We start from the raw sequence: 15903 nt of genomic DNA, 5'->3' as shown, positions 1-15903 counted from the left end.
TAATGGATTTCAAAGAGGAGCAAACAAACTCAGCAATAGTATATAACTTGCATTTCCTTCAACAGATATAATTTGCCAGATATATACAAGTATGTGCACTATGTCCAGAGGTTGAATATTAAGTGTACACACGGTGACAAGAGATGGCAGAAGCCAAAGAAAATGCACCATATCAACCAGCAGCTCAGGCAAGCCTGTCAATGCTACCACAAGTGAGCCACATTGTTTCTGCTTTGGAGGGCTTGCCTGTAATTGGGAAAAAAAAAAAAAAAAAAGGTACTGATTTAACGACGGGTACCCTATTGATCGCTAAACCTTTAGCACCCGGTTCTCTGGTTGGGAGGTAGCCTATAGGGGTGTGTGACATACGGCGAATAAAACGTAACATACTCTTAGCATGCCACATTACATTTGCGGAGAGCTCTGACTGGAAGATCATTCAACATGCTTGGTAATAACAAATAAATATAGCATACATAAGAACATCCAACTTAAAATCAACAGTAAATACCAGGATGAAAAAAAAATACAATTATCACACCACGTTAAAATTACCTGAGAATAATGGGGGTTAACAGAAATACATTTGGATATATAATAATTACAATCTTACATAAAACTGCCTTATTTGTCAAGTAAATACAGGATGATTAATAAAAGACACACGTAGTATTATTATTATCGCGTTATCCTTTATGAATATTCATCTTGTGGGTACTGTATATCATCAATATGATACAAGCAAATACTGAAACAAAACTTCACTCTATATAGTGCCTTATCAAGTACCAATACAAGTATGTTGTGTAGTCTATATCCTTTCATCACTAATGTCGGCAGTATGCCATCTGGATCCATATATAGGCTACATAGATTTACGTATCATTTCCATAGAGTATTAAAGATAGTGCCTGTAAGGCTAACTGCATACTTTACATTCAATTAATCACTGTGAATATACCCAAGTGGCAGACATATTTGTAACCAAGACTAAGCCTCCCTTACTACAACATGTGTCAGTCTGCATGCATTGTGTATGTCAAAACTTCCAGATATACTTGTAACCAAGGCTTAAACATCTGCCAGTCTATATACACACTATTGTCAAGTTGCTCGGTAAACGTGCCTATCAACGTTCATGTTATAAATCTACTCTGGCTTCAAACTGCATTCCTAGGACACTTGAAATTCACGGTTTAGCTCTCTTCAAATATTTTTAACACTTAGCACAAATATTCCAAGGTTCATTTTACCTCTTTCGAAATATTATTTATTTGGCTAAGTTATCCATGCGAGATGAAATCCATAACAACTGTACACGATAATTTTTTTTCCTGATTTTTGTATCTATACACGTACCTGGCTTCTTAAAATCAACAAGTTTAAATTATTTATATAGTAGGTCAATCGCTGATAGAATCTGTAAATATCAAAGAGTCATGCTAATTGCCATAAATTAACTTAGTGCCATTAAGATGACAAACAGTTCAGTTTGTAAAGTAGAAGCCTAGTTAATTACATATTTCTTATCCGAGGAAAGGCTTTCTTCATCGACACCATGCCTAACCCTTCTAGGGTAGGGTAGGTGCCTGAGCCCGAGCCTTTAGCTCATAAGACTGTCATTCCCATTAGCCCCCTTGGGGCGGGGATGACAGACCAGAGAGGCCTAGCTTGTGGCTAGGCCTGGGGACAGTTGGTCCCAAAGATGAGGAGGTACTTGTGCCTCCTCCCATGGGAGACTTAGGTCTCAGACACTCCCTAAAGAGGGAGCCAAGGCCGGGCCACCACTTGGACAAGGCCCGGGCCGGGAGAATACCGGCTAATCTTTAACTAACTAAAGACTTTCTTGATAAAACATTATCGGGCCCTGGAGTTTGGGGACCATTAATGCCTGTCGATAGGAGTCAAAGGCGGGACCAGGAGCTATGAATCGACTCTGTAAGCACAACTAGCTAAATGTACACATAAGAAATATCTGGAGAGATTAACTAAATCTGAAGAATCTGAAGACAACAGGCTACACATGGAAGTTGAAGACAGATTAGCCACAAGGAACGTTACAAAGTATTTCTTCAGTCTCAGGGTGATTCAAAAGTGTACAAACTAAACGTGGGGGTGGGGGACGCTTCCCTCATTCAATGCATTCAGTGACAAAGCCAGGAAGATTTGAATCTAGCAATATCTGTCAAGCCAGTCCAAGAGGCGGAGTCATGAGCTGACTCGACCCCCACAAGCACAACTCGATGAGTACAACTCTACGTACGTACGTACGCACGCACGCACACCCTGGACCAAGCAAATCCATATCTGCCGTTGTCAAATGGGGGCGTGTTGTTGTTGAAACTGGTATGAGTCTTGTCCCTCTCTATACTTGACTCGCACATCAAATATGACTGAACCACAGTAGCTATATCTACTTCTAGTGTGAGTTGTTGAAACAGATTTTGCATATTGTATTCTAAACAAGAATGTGTCAACATAATTGTAAAACTATGACGATACCTTCAACAGTACCTGGGCAACGAAGACAAGTTGTAGAACATATCCACTATCACCATTATTATTTATGGGGAAGCAATAAACATTCATGAAGGGGTCCTACAACTCCCAGGGAATGTGAGGTAATCAGCGTTGATCCAATGAAGAGTAACTCCAAATTCCTTCGATAAAAAGTCTTTCAGTACCATCAAGGCCTCGCCCTTGAAAGAGTTTACCCACTACATATGATACATATAATAAAAAATAAAATCAAAATGTATATTTCCTTGTAAAGTTTACACTGTGTGGCTTACATGTTATATTAATTACAAAGAAGACCCCTAGGCATGCCTAGGCGTCTCCCTGTCCTACGTCGTGTTCTTAAAATAACCAACCAAATCAAGGTCAGTCGGTTTCGCTTGACTGACTCAGCCCGTATATGACGTAAGGTTGTGTTTCCAACGAATTTAATATTATAAACACACACCGGGAAGTGTGTGTACACAATAAGCATTTACCTTAACCCCTGTTTTAGGGCTTAAAGTCATCCTTAACTGGTGGATTACTATTATAATCAAGAGAAGCGCTAGACCTACGAGGGCCATACAGCGCAGCAGGGCAGGGGATAGTACAGGATCATTGAGAAGCAAGGGTAGAGAGGATAACAGAGGAGAATTAGAAAGGGCTGTGAGAAATTATCAAAGTCTGTGTAATGAATCAGTTGCTGTTAAAAAGTCAAAGGAGGAGTCTATTTCGAAGGTGGGACCATCAGCACGGAGGGAAGATAAAGGGCATTTGAGCAGCGACAACGTCGGAGGAAAATTTTGCGTGCTCTTTGATAGACAGGACAGTCCAATAGAATATGGGAATTGAAATTGGAACCAGACAATTCGCATTGAGTGGAACAGGGCTCCTCTCCATGAGGTACCCATGAGTGAGACGAGTGTGCCCGATGCAAAGACGGGAGAGTGTTTTCTCCGAACCTCGGCATCGATGACAAGGAAAAGGCCAGAAACTTAAACTTGGTTTGACAATGTAATTTGTTATGAGTCGTATCAGACCAACGTTGCTGCCCTTAACTGGTGGAATATAGGTTCCTGGCAGCTTGAATAACGTGTACTCGATAGGTATACAAACCAAGCAACCAACTAGTAAAAAGTGTATTCCAAGTTATCAGATGACCCTTTCGGATTTAGCGCTTAGCTTAATAAAAGTTGTCAGACGCTATCCTCTCACTTATTGGCTACTGACGGTTAACTACTGTATATGCAATTTTAAGATAGGTTAGGTTTTACTTCAAATAATACTGAATTTTGTATGCTGCTTAGACTGTTCGTAAATTGACAACACGTGAACCCAAAAAAACGAGGGTGGATTTTAAGGACAAAGGTGTTTGATTATGGCACCAACTCAATGATCGACACGGAAATAACATTTTTGGTGAAGACGAAGACGATGAAAAAGACGAAAAAAAAAAAAGAAAAGACAAAGTCAGAGTAGGATGACGAGGGATTAAGACATGGGATGAGGTTATATTATATATATAATATATATATATATAATATATATATATATTATATATATATATATATATATATAAAAATAGATATATATATATATATATATATATATATATATATATATATATATATATTATATATATTATATATACACACACTCATAAACATCAGTTGGAGACTCCCGCAAGGTTCTAATGCTGCCCTCCATACTGGTTACATTGCCAATTCTGTCCTGTGGTAGGTTGCGAGCTCTGGTTATATCTGTTAATGACTCCGGGATCATCGCTCCCGCAGCCCACTCTCACACCTGGCTTCCTAATTTGGAAAGGCTGTATTACAGGGATAAGAAATATTAAGAAACATGCATGATATTGAAGAGAAGTATATTATGAACGTAAGTAAAAGTTTGTAAGATCTACGTCAAAGAAAAAAAAACAGCAATTCTGCCAAAGTGTAAAACGTTTAACAGGCTTTCCATTTCATAACATAATGGTAATGCTTTCCTAAATGGCTGCTTATCAACCTATTATATATAAAAGTCGACGTCAACGTCGAACTGGCCGCGGTTGTGGGAAAAAGGAGGCGGGTGGGGGGCACGATCTGGTCCAATAAACCCCAACCCGAGTTGGCGCTCAGCCCAGCAACTGATGCCAACTAGGTAACCAATCTTTACGTCACCCAGTATAGAAAGACATCCCGGGGCCTTCACAAGTCATTTAAATCATAATTTTCTACTTGGCCAAGATATGCTCCTTGAATAAGACACGTGCAACGCCTGGGTATCTTTAATTAGAGAAGTTTCGCCTCCCAGAAACTTTATCAATATATCGATAAAGCCCCTTGGTGGGTGAAACGTCTCTAATTAATGATATACAGTGTTGTATATGCGTCGTATTTATCAATTTGTCAGTATTATATACTGATCTAATGTTTACTCATTACGTATGTTTTCGATGGAACGAAATTGTTTCAAATAAATCAGTGTATTGTAATGCTAGAAATGTGTGCGTATACTCACCTATTTGACCTCGCCTATTTGGAGTTGCAGGAGCCGATTCTCTGATCTTGCCTCCCCCCCCCATATACCCCTCTCCAATTCTCTCTCATAGCCTTGTGAGTCCTATCGTACCGTACTTCTCTTAAAACTATATATGGGGCATACCTCCATTACCTCCTCACCAAGATCATTCCACTTCCCCACCACTCTGTGACTGAAGAAATACTTCCTAACATCCCTCTGTGTGTGTGTGTGTGTGTGTGTGTGTGTGTGTGTGTGTGTGTGTGTGTTTGTTAGCATATGAGTGCATGGAGAGAATGAATGTGAGTGCATGTAGAAGAGTGTAGGGGAATAAGTGTATGCAGGAGAATGAGTGTATGTAGGAGTATGTGTGTAAAAGTGTATGAGCACGAATATAAATGAGAACATGTGAGAGTAAGGCGCCAAGGACGCGCATATATAGCAGAGTATGAGATAGGTTCATTAGAATAGAAGATAAGGAGGGCTTTGTTGATAGTGAGCACACGTGATTAACCTTACTGGTTATGAAAGACACATTATCTCTACTTTTGCCTCTCTCTCTCTCTCCTTCCTGTCCATTCCTCCCCCTCCCACTGTCACCCGGATGGAGGAGGGGGGAAAGCTCACATCCTGACAAACACTTTCAAAATTCTATTGATTTTTCAACACTCCATACTCAAAGAAATAACCCGCACATAGGAAAGGGGAGCTTACAACGACGTTTCGGTCAGACTCTTGGACCTAAAGTCGGACCGCAACGTCGTCTTAAGCTCCCCTTTCCTATGTGCGAGTTATTTGTGTATTGTTCCAGTCACGGTATTGTGCCTTTTTGTTATCCATACTGTTAATACACTTGATAGAGCTACTTTACTAGAAAAAAAATTAATCAGTTAATATTCAGATAAATAATAAAGGAGAAAATTATCTAATAAACAAGACAATACATTTTTTACGCTATACACAAATAACCCGCACATACGAGACAAACTTATGACGACGTTTCGGTCAGTTAATCGTCCAAGTCGGACCGAAACGTCGTCATAAATTTCAATATCCATGTGAAGGTTAAAGTAAAAATAGGTTAGATAAATACACGAGTGGGTGTGGGTGGGTGTGAGTTAGACCTGACTAGCTTGTGCTACTAGGTCTGATGCCGTATTCCTTCCTTCAGTGGATGTGACCTGATTAGGTGGGTCATTGGTCTAAGCCAGGAGGTGACATGGACCTGCCTTGCATGAGCCAGTAGACCTGCTGCAGTGTTCTTTCTTATGTTATTCATATTTGGTTGAACTCAGGGTATCGTTCCTTTATATTTTATACACAAATAATAACTGAAGAGGAATATACAATTACTGGCTTACTGGGGGAGGGGGGTAATATTACACTATAGGAGGGTTATTACAATGATCTAATAAGCAACTATGAGAAACAGATATACAACTAGAAAAGGCAGAAATATTGCCTATAATTAAAAGTGAACTCTTCATAGTATACCATTCTAGTAGGCCTGCAGCCCCATCTTCCTTTCGCCTAACCCCATCACACAGTGGCTGAGTCCCATCTATCTGGCTCTCACAAAAAGATCCTCATTTCTCAACCCCCCTACCCCCACCTGAGGATGGCTGAGCTGGTGTCCAACATCACATCCACTTTTCTCCCTCTAATGAAAGCAGAGTTAAGATAATCCACGATTTTCCTAAATTCTACAAATCCCTATACATACAGAACCTTAAAATAGAAAAAAAAAAACTCACTTAAAATTACAACTAACATTTTCGAAGCACAAAAATTATTACCTATCCATTACTGGAGGCCTATCAAAATCAAACCATACTACTCTTCAACACCTTTCCTCCCAGGGCCGTTATCAATCACTTTCCCGAGTTCAATTCGTGATACAGCACGAAGTCTAGAAACAAGGCATGTGTATACCACAGGAACTCCACCAACCACTTAATGAGATTCAGTAATGCCTTGCCAGTGATCAAAGAATCAAATTTCCAAAGACGTAAATGCCTTGAATCATCCTTAATCGCCATTTCAGACTCCGTTAAACAGAATAATGGCAGCTTCATTATCTCTGAAGCATTATTAAGAGCTCTCCTCAAAACGACAAACCCCGCCATCACATAGCAACCAAGAATTCTCTCTCCACTTCTACTATTCCCTACAACAAGAGTCAGTAGGTCTGTTGCAATGCTTATCCTCTCACCTCACATTGTTACTTACATATACCCTCTGTGTCCTTTCTTTAACACACCGGCCGTCTCCCACCGAGGCAGGGTGATAAAAACAAACCGCTTCCACCATCATTCACTCCATCACTGTCTATCCCAACCCCTTCTTCAGAGTGCAGGCACTGTATTTCCCACCGGCTAACTGGTTTCCTTGAATCCTTTCATAATGTTACCTTGCTCACACTCCAACAGCACCTATTCTTATTTTTAGCAATTTATACAGAAGGGGTTACTAGTCCCGGAATTTTAGTAGCAATTTATACAGAAGGGGTTACTAGTCCCGGAATTTTAGTAGCAATTTATACAGAAGGGGTTACTAGTCCCGGAATTTTAGCAAGTCTCTTACGACACGCGTGGTTTACGGAAGGCTTCCTTTCCAGTCCCCCGTGGAGATGAGTAAAATAAATAAGAACAAGAACTATTAAGAAAATAGAAGAAAACTCTGACGAATCTTTGTAAATACATGTTTACATGCATGTAGTGTGACCTAAATGTAAAAGTACCAAGACGTACCTGATATCTTGCATGTTTACAAGGAAAAAAGACGCCAACAATCCTACCATTGTATATTAGCCTCACATACCTTCTGGAGAGCGAAACGTTGCCGCTATAAAATGCCACATTAATTACCCGTGTCCTTTTACCTAACATATTGTCGGTAATTATATTATTATTACAATTTCCATACTCCCCAGAATACTCCTAAAACACTCAAACAAGATCCAGCCTCCTTGTCCCTAATAGCAGGGGCTCCAAAGTAAGCCACCACATTGATTAATAGGCTAGGGCTCTAGGCTAGGCTGACTCGACCTCTCTGCGTCCACCTAACCTACATGTTGGGGAGGAGAAAGAGGGGAAAAAAAAAAAACTAGGCTACAATGGGTCCACCTTCGTGTCACAAAAGAGACATTAGGCTACACATCATCTATCATTCCTTGACGACTTCCAACTTTCAATAACCAAACCAATATATAACCAACCGTGTCATCCCTCCTTACACTCACATTATCACTTCCAGCCTTTAACACCTAACCACTGTATTCTTCTTACAAACACATTATCATTAGTATACATAACCAATGATATTATCACTTTCTAGCTTCAATAATCAACCATGTTATCCCTCTTATGAACATTTTAGTATATATAACCAAACACGTTATCTTTCTTACGCATTATTACTATACACAAATAACCCGCGGGTTATTTAAAGTGTATCGTTCCAGTCACGGTATTGTGCCTTTTCTGTTAGTTATGCATTATTTTTGTGGTATATACCACAAAATGTCACAATACATTTGAATATAGTTCTTACATTACAATCCAAGCAAAATATTAGTTACCTTTAAAATATAAGAAAAAATAACAGGATACAGAGAAGCGAGCATCAATGGCAATAACTCACTTAGAGACAAAATTTAAAATAACCTTAGCCCCTCCAAAATCTAAGGCCATACAAAAAAATAATAAAAGCTTAATTTAAACACTAAAGAGATCCCATTACATATTCACATTATTTTTCATTTACAAATTTACGCATTTCATATTTAAACTTTTCAACTAAGTATACGTATTTTATACTTAAGCTTTTTTCCAGTCTTCAATAAGTAGACCTAATAAGAGGTAAAGCTTTTAAGTGCATTGTTGATTTTAGTTTAAAACATGAATGAGTTTGGGGCCCTAGAATGGATGAGTGCAAAAGCCTTCCACGTCTTCCCCACCGACACGACACGCAACTCCGTCAGCTCATGCCCGCCTCCAGAATGGATGGTTGTGTGCATGCGTATTCCCAGGGGTTACCAGATAGTAACTCACTCTACCATCCTTCAGCACAACTATTTCTCTCTCCGTCACTACAGCCTCTTCCATTAACAATACTGACACAAATCCCTTCTACCATTCTTCATAACTTCTCCCACGACAAATCTCCCCTACATCATACTTATCCTTCACAACAACCGCTCCCGACAACTCTTCCCTCTACCATCCTTCATTTAATTCCCATGACAAAACTTCTCTCAATCATTTTTCTACGCAACCCCTACCACGACAAATTTCCCATCTACCATCCTTCACCACAACCCCTTCTACGGCAAATTTCTCCTCTATCATCCTTCGCCAAACCATTACCATGACAAACCCCCTTCTACCATCCTTCACCGCAACCCCTCTCAAAACAACCCCTCCATCTACCATCCTTCACAACCCCTCCCATGGCAAATTTTCCCTCTACCATTCTTCACCACAACTAAGGCAGGGCCGGGCAGGGCGAGACGTATGGGCTGCAACAAATATCTGAGGAACGCACTGAATATGACCTAAGTACTCGCTATATTTAAGAACTAACGAAACTAGCTCCTCACTCCGTAAACAATGAATACTGCCACAAAGCATGATGAATGTAACTTCCCACAAATTTACACAAAGCAGTTGTATTTAATTCGCAACTGAGTTCAGCACGAGTAAGCCAGTGATCGCTACTAAAGTGCTCTGCTATGGGCCTAACTGGTTACTAAACCACTTTCACGTGTCCCCTTTGACACTAGTGTTTTGCCATGCCTTCCCCCCCTTCCCCGACAAAAGGCCGACACATGTCTACCTTATTATCAATAATGTAGATAGGAACCATCTTTGTAGCGCTGCAAGAAACAGAACAATGAGTATTTTTGCATTAAGGAAATATTTTAGAGATAGTGGAGATATAATAAAACATAGGAGAGTAGTCAAATGTAGATCTAACAAAGCATAAGAGAGTAGTCAAATGCAGATATAAAACCCTAAGTCTTCCGTAGAGTTAATAACCAAACTAAATAATCATTGGTTAGAAATCTGAACCTAGGAGTTGAAGGTGGTCCTGCAAAGGCAACAAAGAGTACATATAGGTGAGCAGACAACACGAGAAACACGGCAGAAGGTGGTACTCACCCGTAAATGATGCCTATAAGGTGAACCACCCAGAAGCCTGACCAGAAGATAAGGATGGCGGAGGCTAGCAACACCTTATACACTTGTGCATCCGTCATGGTGACGCTCTTCTCACTGCTGCCTTCCTTGGCAGGCAAGCTGACCTCTACTATGGGCAGGGGCGCAGGAGTGGACTGGGGCGCAGCAGGAGAGGAATGGGGCACAGCAGGAGAGGACGAGGGCGCCGGGGAGGTAAAGAAGGTGGCGTGGGTTGGGAAGAAGAGAAAGGAAGTGGTTGTTGAGGGGAGATTATGATGAGCTGCAGAGATGAGGAGGAGGAAGCCAACGTTCCAGGCCCAGGTGTGGTTACGGCCAGTGCTGCCGAAGGTGCCTCTTAACAACAACCAGAGCCAGTCTGAACTAGACAACCAGCCTCCCGCTCCACGCCCGGGTCTCAACATCGAACTGGTCAAAACTCCTGCACGAGGTGGCCCCACTGCCTCTCGCTCCTCACTCTTGTTTGCACAACTTGCAATAACAATTGTTGGCAAAGTTTCCCTTAGGCTTATTTTTATCAAAACTTCCACACACTGTACTTCTAAAAGTTATATATTGTATATAACTTAGTGTTTCTTCTCTTTATCTTAAGTTTATATTTTTTATTAATTTTTTTCATAGATTAATATTTTTTAAACTGTATCAGTTGTCAAACGTTATAAAAAAATATTTATATTTTCTGCTCAGATTTGTTCAATGTAAAATTGTACCTTCTAGTGCACATCGTTATGAACATATCCTTTTTTATTTACGCTTCATCACTGGCGGGTCTTGTAAAGTAATGCTTCAGGTAAATCACCACAATATTTTCACTTTTTCTCTCCATCCCAAAAACTCCGTTTTATTCTCACGTTTTCATCCATAATAGTCATGTATGGACAACGCACTTTTCCCTGCGATGACTAACAAAGGCTAGGTTCGGCTTAGAGTTCAGAATCGAGGGTAAAGTACTGCTAATATTGGGAAGCAACTCTAGGGTCTTTCCTCAACACAACAAACAAAATATTTTCAAACGTTTAGTTTGTTGGGGAAATGCATTAGAGGTATTGCACACTGGTTATCATGTGCTGGGGATGATAGTACTATAGTTCTCGATAACAATCCAATGTAACTTTACCGTCATTTCAGATACGTGGACGGTCTATGTAGATTTGTTTAGTCTCTCCAGAGTAGTCAGTACCAAGCAGCAGTTTACCTCTGACCTTTGATTAGAACACCACACATACCACATAATTTAGCCACTTGATACATAGTTAATATGCAAATTTAGATTTTTTATTGAAACACGAGACAAAATCTTCGCCAGATTACCAAAAAAAAAAAAAAAATCGAGAGAGAGGTCACTTGTTAAAAAAGGTGAACACTTAAGTCTCTTGGGAAATCAGGGCATGATAATGGTGTTAGAGAGAGAGAGAGAGAGAGAGAGAGAGAGAGAGAGAGAGAGAGAGAGAGAGAGAGAGAGAGAGTGAGAGTGAGAGTGAGTCAGAGTCTGAGTAGGAGCACTACATGCGCCTGTGAGGAAACATGTCCCTGTGAGTTCTTCCTGTGACCCACAGTACCAGCGAATCTGAGCAGCTGCTGACACTTGCTTCTCGGTGTGGGCGCTATGGGCACGTGTCAGAATCGTAGGCGTGCGCGGAGGTGCGGGCGTGGGTGGAGGCAGTGTGGATCTAACGCTGGTAATAACTTATTTCCTTCCTGTCTCGCATATGATTCCCTTTTTCCGGACCACCTGAAAAATAAGACAATGCAGTCAGCACCTGCCTGAATTTTGCGAATAAATAAATTTGGTAAAATGGATCACCCGGAATTTTTATCACTTCCTTCACAGGAAAAACAATGAAATATAATTAATAAAATTCTTTAACAGTACGTAAATTAAATTATTTGTAACAGGTTATATTAAGTTAGTTTAGGTTTCAAATAAAACGTCGGAATATCAAAATCTGTAAAATGTTACTGCTTTATTATAGGTTAGGCTGCTAGGTTAGTTTTAGTTTAAAATAAAAAGTTGGAATATCAAAATTTGCAAAACTGTAAATGCTTTCCTTTAGAAAGACTCATCCCTTCAGTTAGTTAGTCTTGTAAAAAATAAGTGAAGTGATATGAAATTCAGTAAGAGGCGACTAAAAATGAAAGGAGCAAGGAGCTTGTAACCCATTTTCCCGTATAAATAGCTAAGTGTAAAACGGAAAAAAAAATCTTCTCTTTCGGGTGACACTTCCTCGATGGGAGACGGCCGGTGTGTTTAAAAAAATATACGAAACTGACCAGTACAAGTTAAGTGTGACATCCATTACAATCATAACGAAACGCTTAACCCGTAAGGCATTCACCGCCTTGGGGATGGGATGCAATAAGGTTTGATTCGAAGAAATAGAGGTCTACTTCAATTCTACTGAGCAAGAGTGAGCCCTTCACCAGGGCATCCCACTGAAAGGTGGCGTGACCTCGGGTGTCCTTCACTTTCACTTCTGGTTGAGTTCTACCAATGTTAGCAGGCTGGTTGCCGTGACCTAAATGAACCAAGGAGACCTAAACCAGGGTGACCTGAACCAAGGTGGAGGAGGAGGAAAAGGAGAATGGGGGAGGAGGGGGAGAGGGGGAGGAAGGGAGGGCTGAGGAGGGAAGGAGGAAGAGGGAAAGAGGAAGAGGGAAGGAGGGAGGAGGAAAAAAAGTATAGGACAGAAAAGGTTAAAGGCAAGACTACTACAAATTCTACACTGAAAGCACACTCACCGCCCCATGGCAACATAATAGCTGCAAATAACAACTCACAAATTAGCAGATAAAACTGGACAACCGCTATATAAGAGACGCATCTGGTTTAAGGACCACACCTGAAATGAGGCCCAGTACACAGTGCCAGCCGTCAAAGTAGACCAAGCTTATAAAGGAGGACGTGTGTAATGTTTATTACAACCCAACCAACATCCTCAAGCTTAACTCGTTTCCTTTCTCACTTATCTTACTGTTGACTGTATATACCTCCCTCTCCCTCCCTCTTTCCGTCCAGCGTTCAATGAATCCAAGAACCCAATGAGGTCCAGGTGCGTGCGTTTGTGCGTGCGTGCGAGCGTGTGCATGCCTGCCTGCACTATGAAAGTGTCCTGAATGATGAAATCCCAGAGCGAACGAATTTTTTTTTCAGTAAAACTACCTATAGCTGTTGTCCACGTCTTATTCATCAACAAGTTGGTATTAAATACTTATGTTCTACTGATATACTATTGTATAAGCTGAAGTGTGCATACACGACTGTATATGTTGGAGTGAATAACCATGAATGTAACGAATAAAAAGGCAGAATACCATGGTTGGAATAATACATAAATAACCTGTACATAGGAGAAACTTATGATTGCGTTTCGGTCCGACTTGAAGTGTATAAGAATGAAGGTGTCGTGTATATTGAAGTGCATAAGGGTATGCGTTAGTTTGAGCCCATACATGCTGGCGCCTAGCCACCATGGCGGTGGCGCCCATACTGGAAATCATTGATCAGCTGATAAATAAAAATACAAGTGGGCGCCGTGCACATTTTTTTCAGAGTGAGAGGGCAGGGAGACATTTACACAGTTTCCACTTGCTTATTTTTATTACATTCACGGGGAAGCGCTTAATCACCATCATACAGCGCCTTTGTAACTGGAGGCCATCAGGTCTGGCCCCATGAAAGAGGATGGGGGTAGCCTCATCCGCTTGAATTAAGAGCCCTTTACCAGCATCACATTATAAAGCAATGAAGGCCTACTAGTCGATACATGGCAGGTCCGTCTCATTCATATATTTGTCTATTGAAAGTATTTCGATGGTAAGGATTTATCTTCGTTTTGTAGACGAGAATCACATTAGTCATCTTCCACATATCGGGTATGATACCAGTATGAAGTAATATAATGAACAGACTAGTTAGCGGCTGTATCTTGCAGTCTTTAAGAACCCTTTAAACAGTTCGCCTGAATTCAGGGACTCATTTTGCTTTAGTCGATCTACCTGTTCAATAACCATGTCTCTAGTAACTAATTTCCTCTGGATTTTAGTGTCAGTTACTAGGATTTCCTTTGCATCTACTCGTGTGGAGACAACAAATAAACTTCAATACATTAATTTCTGGATGAACGGGTACTGGTGAATACTCTTCGGATATCTTTACTGGCTATGATACGGTCCTGGCTGGAATCATGGTCACTTGGAATGATGAAGTTTCCAGAACCGAAACGTATCCAGTTAAGATGTTTTAAGTGTATATATCCATGTTCTTTCATCAATATTATCATTATCACTTTACTTTCTGCCTACATTTCTTTCTTATTGTCAGTAATCTGTTTTGGATTCCCCTGAAACTTTACCATCCTAAGCTTGTTGGACACTTTTTATCCCTCCCTTTTTTTTATAATTCTCTTTTAATATGAACATGTTGATTCATAATACTATCATCTCTTTTAATGTGCCGATAAATTTTTAAAGAAATTTAAATTTAAATTTATCTCATTTAAAGGAGATAATTTAGTCCGTTACCCACTAGGAATAATTCTTATTTCAGCTCCCTGTGGGCAACAGATGTTTTTGGGCATCTTGCGCGATATTTTAGCGATCCACCTGGAACAGCCCCATTGCCGTAGAGGTATATAAAGCATGCTCGCTGCCGCTTCATCATCAGGGAGACTGCTCATCTCTCTGGAGACTTACTCCTAACAGTTCCTATTTCTGCAATGGGAACACGTCTTGACCCTAAATTCCTCCATAATGCAGTGACTCTCTACCTTGCTACCCCCATCCACACTGAATATAAGTGTATTTGCGGCAAGGCGCAAGCCGGCCCATATGGGCTACATGTTTGAACAGTCCTAACTCCCATGGGTGGCACGCAGAACACAACAAAGTCACCATTAAGAGAAGCCTCGTTTCTTCTGGGTGCCTAGCTGAGAGAGAGCACCGATTCCGAGCATTCAGGAATCTCTGTTGTATCTTGTTAACCGTCCTGATAAGATCACTATCTATCCCTGGAAGAATGGAAGACTCTTCACATGGGACCATACTGTGTTCACTCTGGCCGACACCTACTGTACCTCATAGTTTGAGAAAAATAAGGTGCTGCTGTTGATCATAGGAAAGAATTCAAACTCGGCAAAAATTGGACGAGTCATTAGCACAAATTTGCCCCAGTAGATCCAGAAACCCTTGGACCATGGGGGAAAACGAGCAACGAGCTTCTTCAGAGGATCGACTTCCAGGTTCATCTATACTACCAGGGTCCCAAAGGCTGCCACTTTTTTGTTTCAGCGTCTCAGTGTGGGCAGCAAGAAGGTAAATGTCTGCTGCATCCTCGGCCCCCGTCCTGTTTCCGAACTGGAGATTCACAGTCTTACTTGAAATGGAGGCAATAAGGGGAACGTATCAGAGTACATCCAGTACTTTAACGGTTCCAATCATAACTATAATTCTTAAAGGGGTAGACCGGTAAGCCAGCGGAAGGCCTCGGCCAGATGACCGAAAGCTCCAGCTGCGGGTCATATAACTAAAACCCGCGTCAGAAAACACTTATCCTGTTTCTTGACAAACCTTACCTAACCTATGTACGGAACCAGCCTCCACCACTTCCTTAACAAGATCATTCCACTTCCCGACTACTATGAGACTGAAAAAAATACGTACTTCCTAACATTCCTGTGGCTCACCTGTGACT

General features: G+C 40.8%; 2 protein-coding genes across 10 annotated transcripts in view; one reads left to right on the top strand and one right to left on the bottom strand.

Moving 5' to 3' along the window:
- GlcT (ceramide glucosyltransferase) overlaps positions 1-15903 on the bottom strand; it is a 128202-nt gene that overhangs the window by 66079 nt on the left and 46220 nt on the right. For all 3 annotated transcript variants that reach the window (XM_053785941.1, XM_053785940.2, XM_053785942.2), the window contains exon 2: positions 10179-11946. In XM_053785941.1, the coding sequence (XP_053641916.1) occupies positions 10179-10618 (440 nt within the window). In that variant the 5' untranslated portion in view covers positions 10619-11946. The remainder of the gene's footprint in view (positions 1-10178; positions 11947-15903) is intronic.
- LOC128695389 (phosphatidylinositol 4,5-bisphosphate 5-phosphatase A) overlaps positions 1-15903 on the top strand; it is a 127397-nt gene that overhangs the window by 103125 nt on the left and 8369 nt on the right. The gene's annotated exons all lie outside the window — the stretch shown is intronic.

Source organism: Cherax quadricarinatus, chromosome 50, assembly GCF_038502225.1.
Source record: "Cherax quadricarinatus isolate ZL_2023a chromosome 50, ASM3850222v1, whole genome shotgun sequence".
NCBI classification, from domain to species: Eukaryota; Metazoa; Arthropoda; class Malacostraca; order Decapoda; family Parastacidae; genus Cherax; species Cherax quadricarinatus.
Note: the sequence above shows the minus strand (reverse complement) of the source record. Positions and strands in the feature narration are given on the sequence as shown.